The sequence below is a fragment of the Rhinopithecus bieti genome, unplaced genomic scaffold (assembly GCF_001698545.2).
Source record: "Rhinopithecus bieti isolate Rb0 unplaced genomic scaffold, ASM169854v2 scaffold_3040, whole genome shotgun sequence".
In the NCBI taxonomy this organism is placed as follows: Eukaryota; Metazoa; Chordata; class Mammalia; order Primates; family Cercopithecidae; genus Rhinopithecus; species Rhinopithecus bieti.
In genome coordinates this window covers 2,919,447-2,939,126 of record NW_016804657.1, presented here as the reverse complement: position 1 = coordinate 2,939,126, position 19,680 = coordinate 2,919,447, and the positions used below count along the sequence as shown (strand labels likewise).

Below are 19,680 nucleotides of genomic sequence, written 5' to 3'. Positions count from 1 at the left end.
GAGTAGCTGGGGCTACAGGCACCCACCACCATGCCCAGCTCATTTTGTGTCTTTAGTAGAGATGGGGTTTCTCCGTGTTGGTCAGGCTGCTCTCAAACTCCCGACCTCAGGTGATCCGCTCATCTCAGCCTCCCAAAGTGCTGGGATTACAAGCACGAGCCACTGTGTCCGGCCAGCTTTATTTATTTTTTATTTATTTAGTTTTTGGTAGTCCTCTGGCTTTGTTTTTGGCCATCTCCAGAAACTTTGATTCAAGGGGCTGTAATATTATCTAAATTCATACTTTTTTCTTTTTTTTTAGCATATTTATCATTTTGTGGTTTTCTTGTAGATTCTCTCTAGAAACAGCCTCCAGAAGAGGATTAAGCACAGCAGAAATTAATGCCGTGGAAGCAATTCATAGAGCTGTGGAATTTAATCCTCATGTTCCAAAAGTGAGAAATTTTATGATAAAAATACTACCTTTATTTAAGTTTATCAAACTGAGGACAGTTTGTAGACCAAAGTCTGGGTCACCATAATTTGGTGCAGAATTGTTTTAGTCTGCTCTATTTTGATGCTTATTATTCACCTTACAGGGAATGTTGAAACATTTAGGCATTTAGAAAGGTAGATAGGAGCGATGGTTAGCTATATGCTTTGTAATTACTGTCAAAATATAATTTGAACTGTGTTCACTTAGCTGTTCTTTTAGTATAGTTGTAGAGAATAAATAATGGCTTGGTCTTAATAAAAGATTGTTCATGTTTCATATCACTAAATGAAATTTCCTGTTACTGTGAAAGCTTTTTCTAGACAGATGCCTAGGTTTTGAACTAGAGTTGGGTAGACCCTTCAGACTAGGGTCTGAAGACAAACAGATTAAAATAATCAATGATAGGAAGCAGATGTGGAAATTCCCAGAAAAACTGGCTGATGCTTATTTAGTCCCCGATGAGTCTATATACTTGCTTTGATTGTCTTTATATTGTACACCTTGCAGTTATAAAAATTATTGCTTAATCTTTGTATGTTATAGCACAAAATTAAATTTTGGGTTTTAGGCTGGGCACAGTGGCTCATGCCTATATCTCAACACTTGGGGAGGCCGAGGTGGGAGGATTACTTGAACCCAGGAGTTTGGGACTAGCGGCTGGGCAATGTGGTGAGACCTCATCTCTGCAAAAAATACAAAAATTATCTGGGCGTGGTGATGCTCCTGTTGTCTTAGCTACTTGGGAGACCAAGGGGAGAAGACTGCTTGAGTCCAGGAGGTCAAGACTGCAGTGAGCTGTGATCACGCCACTGCACTGAAGCCTTGGGTGACAGAGTGAAATCCCATCTCAAAAAAAAAAAAAAAAAAAAAATTGGAGTTCTACAAACAATGCCCCATGTTAGGAAATATAGACAATTCAAGAATAGATGCCCTTACTACAGAAAGTAATTATAGCTATTGATTCCAGTGAAAGGGTGTTAATAGAGCTTGGAAGCTAAAGAGTTACAGTAAAGAGATTAATCGCTAAAAGATAATTTCCAAGAAAAGGATGTTGTAAGCCTGTTAGAGTAAGTAAAGATATGCTTAAGAAAAGTACTTAAGTCCAAGAAACAGAGTCAACAAATATTTATACCATTCTCTCATTAAGTGACACTGGTTCCATAAATTTAAAGACAGCGGTTCACCCATATCCACGGTTTTGTATTCCATAGTTTCAGTTACCCACAGTCAGCCTCTGTCTGAAAATATTACATGGAAAATTCCGGAAATAAACAATTCATAAGTTTTAAGTTGCATGCCGTTCTGAGTAACTTGATGAAATCTTACGCCATCCCCCTCCATCCAGCCTAGTACATGACTCATCCCCTTGTCCAGCATATCCAACACTGTGCTGCCCACCTCTTAGTCACTTAGTAGCCAACTCGGTTATCAGATCAACTGTCATAGTGCTTGTGCTCAGGTAACCTTTATTTTAGTTAATAGTGACCCCAAATGCAAGATTAACATATTGTTATAACTGTTCTGTTTTATTATTAGTTATTGTTATTAGTATCTTACTGTGCCTAAATTATAAATTAAATTCTATCATGGGCATATATTTAGAGGAAAAAGCATGGTGTACGTAGGGTTTGGTACTATTTGTGGTTTCAGATATCCACTGGGAATCTTAAAACATATGTCCTGAGGATAAGGAGCGAGTACTGTAAACTGTTTTTTTTTTTTTTTTTTTTTTTAGATGGAGTTTCGCTCTCACCCAGGCTGGAGTGCAGTGGCAGAATCTTGGCTCACTGCAACCTCTGACTCCAGGGTTCAAGCGATTCTTCTGCCTCAGCCTCTCGACTAGCTGGGACTACCAGCGTGTGCTGCCAGGCCTGGCTAATTTTTTGTATTTTTAGTAGAGATGGGGTTTCACCATGTTAGCTAGTATGGTCTTGATCTCCTGACCTTGTGATCCGCCTGCCTCAGCCTCCCCAAGTGCTGGGATTACAGGCATGAGCCACTGCGCCCGGCCTTGTAAACTTTTTATTATGAGTTCTACTACACATGCAGCAAAGTATATGAGACAGAAATGTGTATCTTAATGATTTATTACAAAGTAAATGCTTGAAAACTACTGAGGTCAAGAAACAGCATTATCAACCCACAGAAGCCTACCTGACTGCCCTTTCCCATTACAACCTCCCTTCCTACCTAAAGATAACCACTATTATTCATTCGTATTCTTATTTATTAATTATCTTCATTTCCTCCCTTTCTTTATGTTTTGATCTGTACTTTTCTGTATTTCTGGATTTTTTCTTTTTTTTCTTTTTTTTTTTTTGAGATGGAGTCTTGCTCTGTCACCCAGACTGGAGTGCAGTGGTGCCATCTCCACTCACTGCAAGCTGTGCCTTCCGGGTTCATGCCTTTCTCCTGCCTCAGCCTCCTGAGTAACTGGGACTACAGGCGCCCGCCACCACGCCCTTCTTTTTGTGTTTTTAGTAGAGACGGGGCTTCACCATGTCAGCCAGGATGGTCTCGATCTCCTGACCTCGTGATCGGCCCGCTTCAGCCTCCCAAAGTGCTGGGATTATAGGCGTGAGCCAGTGCGCCCGGCCTTTTTTTTCTTTTTAAGACAGACTCTTCAACTATTTGAGAGGCTGAGGCAGGAGAATTGCTTGAACCCAGGAGGTAGAGGTTGCAGTGAGCCGAGATCGTTCTAGTACACTCCAGCCTGGGTGACAGTGAGACTCTGTCCCATTAAAAAAAAAAAATCCGGGCGCAGTGGCTCACGCCTGTAATCCCAGCACTTTGGGAGGCCAAAGCGGGTGGATAGCCTGAGCTCAGGAGTTCAGGACCACCCAGGGCAACATGGTGAAACCCCTAAAAATACAAAAAAATACAAAAAAATTAACCAGGTGTGGTGGAGTGTGCCTCTAGTCCCAGCTACTTGGGAGGCTGAAGCAGGAGAATCGCTTGAATCCTAGAGAGGAAGGTTGCAGTGAGCCGAGATCACCCCCACTGCACTCCAGCTTGGGCTACAGAGTGAGTCTCCGTCTCAAAAAAAAAAAAAAAAAAAAAAAAAAGTGTCTTGCTCTCATGCCCAGGCTGGAGTGCAGTGGCGCCTTCTTGGCCTGCTGCAACCTCCGCCTCCTAGGCTTAAGCAATCAGCCCGCCTCAGCCTCCCAAAGAGCTGGGATTACAGGTGTGAGCAAACGCGTGCCTGGCTCTGGATTTATAAATGAGTTAAAGAGTGGTCCCTGTTTATTTATTCTCTGGAATAATTTGAATAAAATTAGAATTATTTCTGCCCTAAATGATTAGTAAATTTGTTATTCAAGCCATCTGATTCTTCAGTTTTCTTTGTGAGAAGACTTTGAGTTACAAATTTCGTTTCTTTAATAGTTTAATTACAAATTCAATTTCTAAGCATATCATAACTATTGAAATTTTTTGTTTCTTATGTTAGTTTTGGTAAGTTGTATTTTCTAAAAATTTATTTCATCAAAATTTTCAAATGTATTGACATAAAGTATTCATAAAATCCTTTTATTGCCATATTAGTATTTGCAGGATTAGTTATAATACCCAATTTTTAATGTCTTTTTTTTTTGAGATGGAATTTTGCTCTTGTTGCCCAGGCTAGAATGCAATGGCGCAATCTTGGCTCACTGCAACCTCCACCTCCCTGGTTCAAGCGATTCTCTTGCCTCAGCCTCCTGAGTAGCTGGGATCACAGGCATGCACCACCACACCCAGCTAATTATATATTTTTAGTTGAGACGCGATTTCTCCATATTGGTCAGGCTGGTCTCGGACTCCCAACCTCAGGTGATCAGCCCTCCTCGGCCTCCCAAAGTGCTGAGATTACAGGAATGAGCCACGGCACCTGGCCCCACTTTTTAATTCCTAACATTGGCTAGTTTTATTTTTCTTGATCAAATTCCTTAGGGTTTTGTCAGTCTTACTTGTTTTTGCCAAGAACTTAGCTCTGGCTTTGTTGATTTTTTTCTACTATTTATTTTCTGGTTCATTCATTTCTGCTCTTTATTGCCTTCCTTCAAGTTAATTTGAGTTTATTTTATTTTAATTTCCTGTGTCTTCTCACATAGGTACTTAACTATGTAATTTTCAGCCTTTCTTCTGATATACCCAGTTAAATCTAGAAACTTATCTCAACACAATTTTAACTGCATACTATAGCAACATTTTTTACATAATTTAGTTCAAAATATTTTCTTCAAAAAAATTTAAATTCTTTAAAAACAATTTTAGCTGCATACTATAGCAACATTTTTTACATAATTTAGTTCAAAATATTTTCTTTTAAAAAAAAATAGAGGATCTCCACATGTTGCCCAGACTGGTCTTGAACTCCTGGCCTCAAGCATCCTCCCTCCTCAGCCTCCCAAAGTGCTGGGATTACAGGTGTGAGCCACCTCCCTTGGCCCAAAATATTTTATAATTTGTTTATAATTTCCTCTTTGATTTAGAGTTATATTTATTCCATGAAGGTAGATATAATAAACAAAAGATTTTCTTTAAATTTTTTTTCCTCTTTTCTTTTCCTGCTTTGCTCATGTTGAGAAACAACAGATTTCCAAAGTAGATGAAACAGCCTTCTGTTGGAAGAAGATGTCAACTAAGACTTTCATAGCTAGAGAGAAAAAGTTTTCCTGGCTTCAGAGCTTCAAAGGACAAGCTGACTCTCTTCTTAGAGGCTAATGCAGCTGGTGACTTTAAGTTGAAGCCAGTGCTTACTTACCATTCCAAAAATCCTAGGGCCTTTAAGAATTATGCTAAATCTTCTCTGTCTGTGCTCTATAAATGGAACAATAAAGCCTGGATGACAGCACATCTGTTTATAGCATGGTTTACACACCATTTTAGGCCCACTGTTGAGACTACTGCTCAGACATGATTGCTTTTAAAATATTACTGCCCATTAACAATGTACCTAGTCACCCAAGAGCTCTGATGGAGATGTACAAGGAGATTAATGTTTTCATAACTGCTAACACAACAGCCATTCTGCAACCCACAGATCAAGGAGTCATTTTGACTTGGAAGTCCTGTTATTTCAGAAATACATTTAGTAAGGCCGTAGGTCCCATATATAGTGATTGCTCTGGTGGATCTGGGCAAAGTAACTTTTATATGCCATGGGAAACCAAAAAATTTGTGTGACTTGCTTTATTTTGATATTCGCTTTATTGCAGTGGTCTGGAAGTGAACTTGCAGTACGTACAAGATGTGTCTATGGTTACAAACATGAATTTTGGGATATATAAAATATGCTTCAATAAAACTATAGAGGCTGGGCGTGGTGGCTCACACCTGTAATCCCAGCCCTTTGGGAGGCCGAAGTGGGTGGATCACCTGAGGTCAGGAGTTCGAGACCAGCCTGACCAACATGGAGAAACCCCATCTCTACTAAAAATACAAAATTAGCCAGGCGTGGTAGCTCATGCTTGTAACCCCAGCTACTTGGGAGACTGAGGCAGGAGAATCACTTGAACCTGGGAGGTGGGGATTGCAGTGAGCCGAGATCACGCCATTGCACTCCAACCTGGGCAACAAGAGTGAAACGCTGTCTCAAATAAATAAATAAAACTATATAGATATATATATAGATATACATACACACATACGCTTTAATATTTTAGCATCATTTTTATTTATAGGTAGAAATTTACCCATTTTCCCCTCAACTAAATATCAAAGCACTTGACAATTCAGCTATTTCAAAACACCAAGCTAAGTAGAGTGATGGCTTTGGTTCAGTAAAGTTTTTTTTTAGTTGCCAAACACAAAAAAGGTTATGTAGCTTTCAGCTACTACATGAATTGTCAGTTTTATTTTCAGTAGAAAATGTTTCATATATTCTAAATATTCCACAGCATTCTGTTTCATTCATTCTGGTATCTCATACTTTTCTTATCCAACCATCAAATGGTTTTATAGATGCTGTCTTTTTTTTTTTTTGGAGATGGAGTCTTCCTCTGTCACATAGGCTGGAATGCAGTGGTGCGATCTCGGCTCACTGCAACTTCCACCTCCCAGGTTCAAGCGATTCTCTTGCCTCAGCCTCCTGAGTAGCTGGGACTACAGGCGCGTGCCACATGCCCGGCTAATTTTTTGTATTTTTGGTAGAGACGGGGTTTCACTGTGTTAGCCAGGATGGTCTCAATCTCCTGACCTCGTGATCCACCTGCCTCGACCTTCCATAGTGCTGGGATTACAGGCGTGAGCCACTGCACCCGGCCGATACTGTCTTTTTTATTGAGATAATTTACATACTATAAAATTGACTTTTAAAGGATATAATTCAGTGCTTTTTAGTATATTAACAAGGTTGTAAAATCATTACCACTATTTATTTCTGGAATCTTTTCCAGAAAGAAGTACCTGTTAGTAGTCACCCCTCAGTCCCTCGCAACCACTAATCTACTTTCTGTCTTTATGCATTTGCCTATTCTGGAGTTTTCATATGAATTGAATCATATAATGGTAGCCTTTTGTGTCAGACTTCTTTCACTTAGCATAATGTAGCATGTGTCAGTACTTCCTTCATTTTATGGCTGAATACTATTCCATCGTACCACATTTTGTTTATACATTCAACTGATGGACATTTGGGTTGGTTTCACTTTTTGACTAGCATGAATAATGCTGTTGTGAACATTCATGTACAAGTTTTTGTGTGGACATAGATTTTTCACTTCTTTCGCGTATGCACCTAGAAGTGGAACTGATAGATCGTAAGTAATTCTGTTTAATTTTTTGAGAGACTGCCAAACTGTTTTGCAGAGTAACTGCATTATTTTACATTCCCTCAGCAATGTGTGAGTTCCAGTTTCTCTACATTTGTCTAAACACTTATTATTATCTGTCTTTTTTGTTATAGTTATCCCAATGGGTATGAAATGACATTTCATTGTAGTTTTGTTTTGTATTTCCCTAATGACTAATGATATTTGAGCATCACTTTAATATGTTTATTGGCTGTTTGTATTTTTTCTTTTGACAGATATATGTTCAAGTTGCATATTTTTAAATTTTTAATTAATTAATTAATTTATACATTTATTTGTTTATTTATAAGAGACAGGGTCTCCCTTTGTTGCCCAGGCTGATCTCAAACTCCTGGGCTCAAGTGATCCTCCTGCCTCAGCCTCCTGAAGTGCTAGGATTATAGGCTTGAATCACTGTGCCTGGCCTAAATTTATTGTTGTTGTTTTAAATTAAAGGTATTCTATTTTTCTTTTTATTATAAGGTATTCTTTAACATTATTATTACATAGACCATTGACACTCTTGATTAATGTGATCCAGAACCATTGTGAATATCCATATTTGAAAATACCACTATTACATTTATTTTCACCTATGAAATGTAAACATGAGAATGGGTCACAAACCTTGCTGAGATACGGATACTGAAGAGGCTGCTAGATGTATTCATTAGGTACATCATTCACATGTGTGCACAAACCTCAACGCACATTATTCAAATTTGTGCCTTAGCAAAATGATGGCTGCTATAAATCATGGGTATTTAGAGCTCCCACAAAGAGTAGAAATTATAAATGTTATATCCATGAGTGTCAGTGATCACTATAGATGTAACTATTCTTGGTATGACACTTCACATATCAGTTAGAATGATGTTGTCCAACTTTAAGATCTAACAATAGCCTGCTGTAATATTTTGTTGAAGATTTTTAAAGTAAGCATACTACAGCTGAATTCTTCTAAATTTTATTTTATGTTCAAATGTAAAATAATTACTATAAAAAATCACAGCATGGATCCACATATATACTGTCATATATGTGACAAAACATCCACATATATACTGTCACTTGATTTTTGACAAAAGCACCAATGCAATTCAATGGGGAAATGGAACTTCTTCAACAAATGGTACTAGAACATCTGGATATCTAAATGTGGTAGGGGAAATCATGAATTTTTTCACATAGCATACAGAAAAATTAATTTGAAATGTGTCGTTGATCTAAATTTAAAAACTAAAACTATACAACATCTAGACCAAAACATCTAAGACTAGCTTTGAAAGCTGGGGGTAAAGAAAGATTTCTTAGGACATAGAAGGCAATTATAAGAAAAGACAATTATAAATTGAACTTTATCAAAATTTTAAAAGTCTGCTCATCTTAGTGTTAAGAAGACAAAAAGGCAAGCCATGGACAGGAAAAAAATATTTGTAATATGTTTATCTGATAAAGGACTCATCTAAAATATATACATATAAAAAACCACAATATTAAAAAAATGGGCAAAAGCCTTGAACAGATACTACAAAAGAAAATATTGGTATGTCCAATAACACATAAAGAGATGTTTATATGAAAGTAAAATGAAGCAGGCAAAAAAAGAAAAGGTGTTAAACATCATTAGTTATCAGAGAAATGCAATATGAAATCATGAAGTAATACTTTCACATCTATCAGAATGACTAAAATTTAAAGGACTGATAAAATAGCAGTAAGAATGTGGAAGTCAGAACTTTCATACATTGCTGCTAAGATTAGAAAATGGTACAACCACTTTGGAAAACTGGCAATTTCTGATACAATTAAACATATCCTTCAACCTGTGATCCAGCAATCCTACTCCAAAGTATATACCCAAGAGAAATGAAATCATATGTCCACAAGAAGAGTTGAACATGAATATCATAGCAGTTTTATTTATAATAGCCCCAAACTAGGAACAATCCCAATGTCCTTCAACAGGTAAATAGATAAATAAGTTACAATATAGTGGTATTCAGCAATAAAAAGACCTACTGATACAAGCAAAACATGAATAAAACCAAAAACATGACATTTAAACAAGTATATACTGAATGTTTTCATTTATGTGAAGTTTAAGAAAAGGCAAAAAGTGATCTGTGGTGGTAGAAATGAAAACACTGTTTGCCTCAGGTGGTCAGGTGAGACATTAACTGGAAAGGAGGACTCCCTGGAGTGAAAGAAGATGGCCAGGCGTGGTGGCTCACGCCTGTAATCCTAGCACTTTGGGAGGCTGAGGCGGCAGGACTCACAGAGGTCAGAGTTTGAGACCAAGCCTGGCCAGCATGGTGAAACCCCATCTCTACTAAAATACAAAATGTAGCTGGCATGGGTGGGATGCACCTGTGAGTTCCAGCATGGCAGGAGGCTGCAGGCGAGGGAGAACACTTGAACCCCGCAAAAAACACACCGCCGTCCCCCGAGGAGGGGAGTTTCAGTGAGCCTGTATCCGCACCTGCGACTCCAGCCTGGTGACGGAAGCAAAGACTCTGTCTCAAAAAAAAAAAAAAAAAGAAAAAAGGGAAGGAAAAGAAAATAAAAGAAAATATGTCTTGATTTGGGCGTTACTTGTCTACATTTGTCAAAACTCATCAAGCTGCATATTTAGGATCTATGTATTTAAAATTATACCTCAATAAAGAAAAAAGAATTTGACTTAGCATGGAAAGCATTGTAAAAGTATCATGCCTTCTGATTAAATTAGATAATGTATGTGAAGTGCTTAACACGGTGTCTGAGTGTCAGGCAATATTATTGATTATCATGGTGGTTGTCACTTTATTTCTGTTACCTTTTTTTTTGTTTTTTTGAGACAGGGTTTTGTTCTGTCATCCAGGCTGGAGTGCAGTGGCATGATCATGACTCGCTGCAGCCTCAACCTGGTGGGCTCAAGTGATCCTCCCACCTAAGCCTTCTGAGTAGCTGGGACTACAAGTGCATGCCACCCAGCTAATTTTTGTAATTTTTGTAGAGATGGGGTTTTGCCATTTGCCCAGGCTGGTCTCGAACTCCTGGGCCCAAGCAGTTCACCCACCTTGGCCTCCCAGAGTGCTGGGATTACAGGCATGAGCCACTGTGCCTGGCCCATCTTCTTTGAGTTGTTCCAGTGTTTGCTTCTTTGTGGATGTTATTTTAGTGCTTGTAGCCTTAGAATGTATAAGGTTTGGGGGATTCCTTTGTTGAGATGAGGTAATGGTGAAGATATTGAAAACAGTTAGGAATTAACTAATTTGAATTAGCTAATAACATAATAATAGTTAGGTAATAACTAATTTAAATTAGTTACAATACCCTGAAAACAGTTTATTTGTGTCTTACAGAAGAAGCCCTTCGGGCAAGAGTAAAGTAGAGCGGTAAGAAACAAAACAATAACAAAAGTGTGTTTAGTAAATCCCTGTAACCAGAGTACATATTTAGGAATATGTTGTCTGTAACATGTAAAAGTTGCTATTTTAGCTGGACTCGGTGGCTCACACCTGCAGTCCCAGCACTTTGGGAGGCTGAGATGGGTGGATCATCTGAGGTTAGGCGTTTGAGACCAGCCTGGCCAACATGGTGAAACCCTGTCTCTACTAAAAATGTTTTTTTAAAAAATGAGCCAGACATGGTGGTGGGCGCCTGTAATCCCAGCTACTTGGGAGGCTGAGGCAAGAGAATCGTTTGAACCTGGGAGGCAGAAGTTGCAGTGAGCTGAGATCGCACCATTGTACTCCAGCCTGGGCAACAAGAGCAAAGCTCTGTCTCAATAATAATAATTAAATAAAAATTACTATTTCTTATTTTACAATAAAACTGTTTTTAGTGTTGTGCTGCCAAGAAAGTAGACTATACCTGGAGACTTCTACGTGCAGGGGAAGTTTTAAAAATAAATTGATACGTAGAAAGTAAAATCTGTTCTGATTGATCAGAAATGGAAGCCCATAGAATGTTACAAGTCTTATCCACCCTAGAAGATAGTAACTCTTTTTTTTTTTTTTCTGAGGTGGAGTTTTGCTCTTGTTGCCCAGGCTGGAGTGCAATGGCACGGTCTCGGCTCACTGCAACCTCTGCCTCCTGGGTTCAAACGATTCTCCTGCCTCAGCCTCCCAAGTAGCTGGGATTATAGGTGCCCGCCACCACACCTAGCCAATTTTTGTATTTTTAGTAGAGATGGGGTTTCACCATGTTGGCCAGGCTGGTCTTGAACTCCTGACTTCAGGTCATCCACCCTCCTTGGCCTCCCAAAGTGCTGAGCCACTGCACCCGGCTGATAGTAGCTCTTTAGCAGCAGGCTTGCATTTCATTGGCTAAACTACTTATATCATAACACTGGCATATATAAAAGATAAAAGGGAAACAGGTGCTCAGTTGACATTCCAAGTGGCATAGCAGGAGTAAAGACAGCAAAGGAGAAGTGGTGTTGAAGTCTGTGACCCAGACTTAGAGCACAATGAAACCTTTGCCTTTCCCTTGTGTTGTACTGTGGCCTAAGTAGAAGAGTTGAGATATGAAATGCTTATATCTTGAGGTGTGGCTCTGTAGGATGATGTGGAAAGGAGGTTTCTTGTAGCAAGTGCCCTCTCCAGCCTCCTCTCCTTTTCCCTTCAGTATAAGTCACTTTACTTTGCTCCTGAAACTGTGAGGTAGTATTATGTTTTCTTTCAGTTTATTCACATAGCAGTTCTGTTTGTTTTCTATATGAGAACTGTCTTTAGTCTCCCCCAATACATACCAATGTGGACTCTGCATTCGCCCTGCCTGTCCAATCTCATAGAATGTGCACTGAGAAAACTAATTGCAGAGATAAATTGGTTCTTTGTGTGCATGACTGATCAAGAGCAAAGTACCTTAATTTCAGATGCCTTCAGAGAGATTTTTCTTTAACCTCTGCTTTTAAGACGAAGATTATAAAGCATTATCATTACTTCAGGTCAGAATTATATTGCTTTTGGTCAAAAGCTGTTGTAAGATTTACAAAGTAATAGAAAAAAGTAATCTAAAGATAAATTATAAAGATCAAAGCAGTTCAAAATTAAAGTAAATTTGAGTGTAAGCATAGATAGGGCTTTAGAGTCATAAAAGAAACCACTAGACCATACATCATTATGTCTTTTTAACCATAGCTTCCAAAGGAGCCTTAATAATTTTTTTTTAGTGAAAAGCAAGAGGCTAAACTCTCTTGTTTTACTCATTTGAATGTATTGTTCATAGTTGAATGTTAGTTAAAATTGTCCCAAGCAATTTCTCATTACAGACACAATAGGCTGATTCAGAGGTAATATGGAAGGTCCGATAGCACATATTAGGTCCCAGCTTTGGTTTGTGTCATCAGCTATATTTTATTTGCTGATAATTTCCGAATCTGTGTCTTTTATCTCTGGCTTCTTTCTTTGTCCGTTGACTTAGCATTTTCATCTAGTTGTGGAAATCACATGATAAGTACCTCAAACACTTTAATGTGTCTCAAACAGAATTTTAAAAATTTGTTAAGTCTTTTCTTCAAACTGCCAAACTGCCTTTCGTTTATTTCTATATTTTGATTTATGGCTTCATTATCCTCTTCATTAACGCTTACCTCTGCCATTTCCAAATTACCAACTCATATTATAACCTTTGAAATGTTTTTCAGATCTAGCCATCTATCTCATCCCCCCATCACTGACCCTTGTTTGCCTTCATTACCTGTACTTTTAAAATATATTATTATTATTATAACAAAAGTAATAGGTACTTTTTAAAAATTCAGACTCTTCAGATGTTTACAAAGTGGAAACCTCCTGTTCTCTCCCTCCCAATTCTACTTCTCTGAAGTAACCACCTGCTACTGTTTGGTGTATATATTTTCTATGCATTTCTAAACATATAGAGATAGATATAGAAAGAATCTCAAATACTTTACCATCTCTTGTGTGGACTATTAAAACAGATTCCTCACTCATCTTTCTGCCATCAGCCCTTCTCCATTCCAGCTATTGCCAGAGTTATCTACCTAAATAGCAAGCCTTAAAAGACCTCTGCTTGTTCCCAGTTGCCTGCAGGATAAGGACCAACCTCTTAGTATTACACCTATAAAAGTCCTTCATATTCTGGGCCACTATCTGTCTCCAGCCTTACTCTTTGCCAGTTCTGCTTTGCTCATTATGTCCATTGTCACTGTTCCCTGGATTGGTCATGCCTCAACATATCTCACTGCCATTGTCTTCTCTACCTGGCAAATTTCTACTCATTCTTTAAGACCCTGCTCATCTTTTGTCTCCTTTATAAGGAGTTTTTTTCTAGTTTTCCCAAGAAGAGATAACGGCTTTCTCTTCTCTGTTTCTTCAGTACCTCAATCATATTTTTTTTTTCTAATTGGTCTGTTTATATGTTTCTCCCTTAGTTCCCTGTGAACAAAAGCAGGGCGCTTGTCTTACCATTTAATGTCCAATACTCTTCCTAGTCTATATAGACACTCATTAAACACTGGGAAACAGACATGTCTGTAGTTTAGAACTGCATTGCTTTAAAAGTCTATCTAAGTTAAAGAAAGTAGGCTGGGCACAGTGGCTCACACCTGTAATCCCAGCACTTCAAGAGGCCAAGGTGAGAGGATCACTTGAGCCTAGGAGTTAGAAACCAGCCTGGGCAACATGGTGAAACCCTGTCTCTACAAAAATACAAAATAAAAAAGTTAGCCAAATGTGGTGGTATGTGCCTGTAGTCCCAGTTACTAAGGAGGCTGAGGCAGGAGGATTGCTTGAGCCCAGGAGGTCGAGGCTGCAGTGAGCTATGATCGTACCACTGCACTCCAACCTGAGTGACAGAGTGAGTCCCTGTCTCAAAAAAAAAAAAAAGTGAAATTTTAGAACCATCATTTCTTGAAATTTTTAAGCCAGTTTACATAACTATTTTACAAGTTTTGCTTAATAATACCATTTTTTACCTTTTAAAGATGACAGTATGATTTTACCATGACCGTATTTACTATATTATGAAATAACTCAGCTTTAAATGTGATACCATACAACAATTAAAAATGTTAGATTGGCCGGCTGACTCACGCCTGTAATCCCAGCACTTTGGGAGGCTGAGGCAGACGTATCACCTGAGGTCAGGAATTCGATATCAGCCTGACCAACATTGTGAAACCCCATCTCTACTAAAAATACAAAATTAGTCAGGTGCAGTGGTGCATGCCTGTAATCCCAGTGACTCAGGAGGCTGAGGCAGGAGAATCGCTTGAACCCAGGAGGCAGAGGTTGCGGTGAGCCGAGATCATGCCATTGCACTCCAGTCTGGACAAGACCAAAATTCCATCTCCAAAAAAAAAAAAAGTTAGATCTGTATAGAGACAGGAAGGGAGGTACAAAATGTATTATGCATAAAAAAAAAATCCAGACAAACATAAATCAAATTATTGTGTTTTGTTGTTGTTGTTGTTGTTGTTGTTGTTTTAGGCAGGGACCTCAAACTTCTGAGGTCCAGCTATCCTCCTGCCTTAGCCTCCTGAGTAGCTGGGACTACAGGTATATGCCACCATGCCCTGTCTTTAGTTTCTCTATTTTTTTATTCTCCAAACATACTATTTTCTACTACTTAGCTTTGTTATGTTTCCATTTCTGTACACTGAGCATATACTTTACTAAGCAGAAAAAAAACAAAAAAAATCATCGGTCAGTTTTTAATCTTTTATATTCTTCTTAGAAAATTAAAGTCTGGGTAGTAGAGTTTTTTGTTTTATATTTGGTTTTAGTTTTCCCAGAGAATTAAAATATATCTTTGGTAAAACTAAAATATAAATTTGAATTTGAAGACATTTCAGCTGTATTTATCAGATTAACTCAGTTAATAAGTTTTTTTTTCTTTTTTTGAGATGTAGTTTCGCTCTTGTCACCCAGGCTGGAATGCAATGGCACGATTTCGGCTTACTGCCACCCCCACCTCCCAGGTTCAAGCAATTCTCCTGCCTCAGCCTCCCAGGTAGCTGGGATTATAGGTGCCCACCACCACGCCTGGCTAATTGTTTGTATTTTTAGTAGAGACGGGGTTTTACCATGTTGGCCAGGCTGGTCTCGAACTCCTGACCTCAGGTGATCTGCCTGTCTCAGCCTCCCAAAGTGCTGGGATTACAGGTGTGAGACACCATGCCTGGCCAATAAGTATTTTAATACTTGCTTTTTGTGTAATATGCTAGGCATGGTAGTAGAATTTTAAGGATATGGTTTTTATAGTGTAATAAGTTACAGCCTATGCTGGGTAGCGGAAATTCCTGAGTAGCAGTTTGTGAAGGAGATAAAATAATAATCTTATAATTTATACACCTTTTCCTTAAATTGAAATTTTCTCTTAGATTTTGGGGTCAACTTTTATTTCAGTGTCTAATCAGGAATTGAAAATTGCTTTTTTGTTTTGTTTTGTTTCTGTTTTGAGACAGAGTCTCGCTCTGTCGCCCACGCTGGAGTGCAGTGGCACTATCTCGGCTCACTACAAACTCCGCCTCTCGGGCTCACACCATTCTCCTGCCTCAGCCTCCCAAGTAGCTGGAACTACAGGCGCCTGCCACCACTCCCAGCTAATTTTTTGTATTTTTAGTAGAGACAGGGTTTCACTGTGTTAGCCAGGATGGTCTCGATCTCCTGACCTAGTGATCCGCCTGCCTCAGCCTCCCAAAGTGCTGGGATTACAGGCGTGAGCCACCGCACCCGGCCTGAAAACTTGCTTTGTTTTAAAGTCAAATTGGAAAGGATATTTGCTAGTGGGTAGGACCACCAATAATAATAAATAACAAATAATTATTTTTAATAAAAAATAAGCTAGCATAAGGAAGATTTTTTTTTTTCTTTTGAAACAGAGTCTTGCTCTGTTGCCCAGGCTGGAGTGCAGTGGCAGTCTTGGCTCACTGTAACTGCCACCTCCCGGGTTCAAACAATTCTCTGCCTCAGCCTCCAGAGTAGCTGGGATTACAGGCGTCCAGCACCATGCTTGGCTAATTTTTGTATCATTGGTAGAGACGGGGTTTCACCATCTTGGCCAGGCTGGTCTTGAACTCTTGACCTCATGATGCACCTGCCTTGGCATCCCAAAGTGCTGGGATTACAGGCTTGAGCCACTGCCCAACCAAGGAAGATTTTTAAAATGATTAAATAGAAAATATTTTTAATATAAAATCTTGAAGTATAATTTATTAATAAGTTTGCCATGTGTGTTTACCACATGAATTATCACTTAGATTATTAAACAGTAAAAATTTAGGTATATAGTTGCTGTTTAAAAAAGTATTTTTTTTTTTTTGCCAGGCATGGTGGCTCGTGCCTGTAATTCCAGCACTTTGGGAGGCCGAGGCGGGTGGATCACGAGGTCAAGAGTTCGAGACCAGCCTGGCCAACATAGTAAAACCCCGTCTCTACTAAAAATACAAAAATTAGCCTGGCATCATGGCTCGTGCCTGTAGTCCCAGCTACTTGGGAGGTTGAGGCAGGAGAATGACTGGAACCTGGGAGGCAGAAGTTGTGGTGAGCCAAGATTGAGCCACTGCACTCCATCCTGGACAACAGAGCAAGACTCCATCTCAAAAAAAATAAATAAAAGTGTTTTTTCACATCAAATTGATATTTTTTGTAATATAAGTTTTACTGAATAATTGTTAACTGAATATCTTTGCTTACATTTGCTAAATGGTTACGAACATACTAAATACTTAACATGTTGGGGTTTCAGGCTTCTGAGTTCTAAAATTCACTGAAAATGATTTGGGATATTTTGTCTCTTGTCTGTGAAATGAAACAGAATTTTAATAGAAAGAACCTGGTTTAAGTATTATGCAGTTTTCTTCTGAAAACTCAGTATTCTTTTTATGATGACAATTCCACTGTGATTGCCACATTTTCTTTGCTTCCTACTGAAGAAGCTCTTAGTGCGCTTGCAAAGAACATAAGGAGTCATGTCAGAGGTCAGCTATTTGAGTCCATTTTCCCACAGCTGCCTGGTGCGAGTGATCTTTTACTGTGTTTTAAAAAAATGGGCAAGGATTAGAGGGGATTAGAAAGAATATTACCCTCCTGAATATAGGCCCAAAGCACTAAGGGGAGAGAACCCAACCAGGCATCAAATGGGCTTTGCTTGACCAGGACACAACCTCTGCTGCATTCCTTTAAGAAACTGAATGGGAAATGTTAAGTCCCCAAACTGGATTAGTAAATAATCTCATAGTTTGTGACATCTGCTAAAATAAATTGATGAGCAGACTACATTCTTACACTTTGAGAAGAGAGCCAAAGACATCAAGAGTAAGAGTAATTAAAGATGGGCATTAAACTTAGTAATTGTTGGAAAGGTACACTTCATAAACCAAAAAATTATTTTAGATACAATATGAGGAGTACATGTATATTGATTGAATAAATTAAGGCTTACATTTTGAAACCACTACAGCTTTTTGAGAGTCTTCCTAGAGTCTTATTGCTTGTAGCAGTTTTACAAAGTGTTTCACAAATTCAGCTCTTTAATTTATGTTATCCCATTAGTTTGTATAACAACCTGAGAAACTAGAATTTGAAATCTGAGAATGTATCTTTTGAGACACCTCTGGAGTGTTTCTCTTTTTATATTTTATAAGAGAAGTTAACATAATTTGTATCTTATGACACAGAATTTGATATCAAATTGTTTAGAACCAAAGAGGTAATTTCAAACCTATTCTAGAAGGGCAAGTGCATTCTGGTCTCAGTCTTTGGAGATAGTATTTAGCTAACTAAATAAGTTTTCAAAGGTTTTAAGTTGACTAATAGTAAAGATGCTGTACAAATAGTTAACTTTGTATCTTTCTACATATAACAAGTACATTTGATTGGTATAGCAACTGTGATTACACTGCTTTTGTAATAAATGATAATATTAGTACAAGTATTTTCATTAGGAGTTTAAGAATTTAGATTCGTATCTGAAGAAGAATTGGTAGACTATAACTTCTTTAACAGGCACATTAAATGCATCCTGCACTGTGCTCTCTTGGTTCAGTGCCTTTATTCAAGATGGCCCTGTGCTTTGTTTATGTCCTCCTGCTGTTCTCCTCACTCCCCAGTCCGCTCATCCACATTCTACCTATCTGTAAATATCAGGTCAAATCCCATCAAGTAGTTTATTTCTAGCCCCTAAATCATAATACTTCCTAAACATAGAGTTATCATATGACTCAGCAATTCTACTCCATGGAACTTACTCAAGAGAAACAAAAACATATATTCATTCTGAAACTTATACACAAGTGCTTATAACAACATTATTCATAATAGCCAAAAGCTAAAAACAACCAAATATCTGTCAGTTGATGAATGGATAAACAGGACATACGTATTATACATACAATGCAGTATTATTCAGCCATAAGAAGAAATGAGGCACAAGTACCATGCATGCTACAAGGGTAAACCTTGAAAACATTATGCTAAGTGAAAGAAACCAGTCACAAAATGATTCCATTTGTATGAAATATTCAGAATAGGCAAATCTATAGAGATATAAGATAGATTGGTAGTTGCTTAAGGGGGTTAGGGGAGTAGGGGAGAAGTGAGTTGTAACTAAAGGGTACAGGATTTTCTTTTGAAGTGATGAAAATGTTCTAAAATTGACTGGCGATAGTTGCACATATCTCTGAATATATTAAAAATCCTTGAATTGTATACTTTAAATGGGTGAATTCTAAGGTATGTGAATTACATCTCAATAAAGGCTGTTATTTAAAAACTAAATTTAAAAAATTAATACCTCTATCTGTATTCCTATATATTGCACTTTTTTTTTCTTTTCTTTTCTTTTTTTTTTGAGACAGAGTCTCACTCTGTCGCCAGACTGGAGTGCAGTGGCTCAATCTTGGCTCACTGCAACCTCCGCCTCCCAGGTTCAAGCGATTTTCCTGCCTCAGCCTCCTGAGTAGCTGGGACTATAGGCGGGCACCACCACACCCAGCTAATTTTTGTATTTTTAGTAGAGATGGGGTTTCACCATGTTGGTCAGGATGATCTCCATCTCCTGACCTCATGATCCGCCCACCGCAGCCTCCCAAAGTGTTGGGATTACAGGCGTGAGCCACTGCACTTGGCCTTGTACGTTGTTTCTACCTCAAATAAAGTACTCACCATAGTCTTGTTATAATTATTCACTTAAGAAATCTGTCTTTTCCATTGCATTATGTAGCTCCAGAGAACAGGCAGAGTGTTCTTTGGTATTCCCTAACAACCATAGTGCTTTGAACTTAGTAAATATGAATTTAATTGAACTTTTCCACAATTAAGTTCTTTCACCTATAAAATGTAAATAAGAGAAAAAAGAATTGAATGTTGCCACAAATATTGTTCCAAAATTGGATTTCATGATTTTTATATTCTTCTTTTCAGTAGGAAATGGCTTAATTAAAAATAAAAAATAAATAAATTTTAAAAATAAAAAATA

General features: G+C 38.2%; 1 protein-coding gene across 21 annotated transcripts in view; it reads left to right on the top strand.

Annotated features, from left to right (window-relative positions):
* The window catches only part of ST7L (suppression of tumorigenicity 7 like), a 106,301-nt gene that overhangs the window by 45,585 nt on the left and 41,036 nt on the right, over positions 1 to 19,680 (top strand). For 20 of the 21 annotated variants that reach the window (XM_017869701.1, XM_017869705.1, XM_017869697.1 and 17 more), the window contains one exon: positions 332 to 434. In XM_017869701.1, coding sequence (XP_017725190.1) covers positions 332 to 434 — 103 coding nt within the window. Of the gene's footprint in view, positions 1 to 331; positions 435 to 10,595; positions 10,629 to 19,680 lie in introns of all 21 variants that reach the window. The other variant, XM_017869717.1, reaches the window with a different exon arrangement.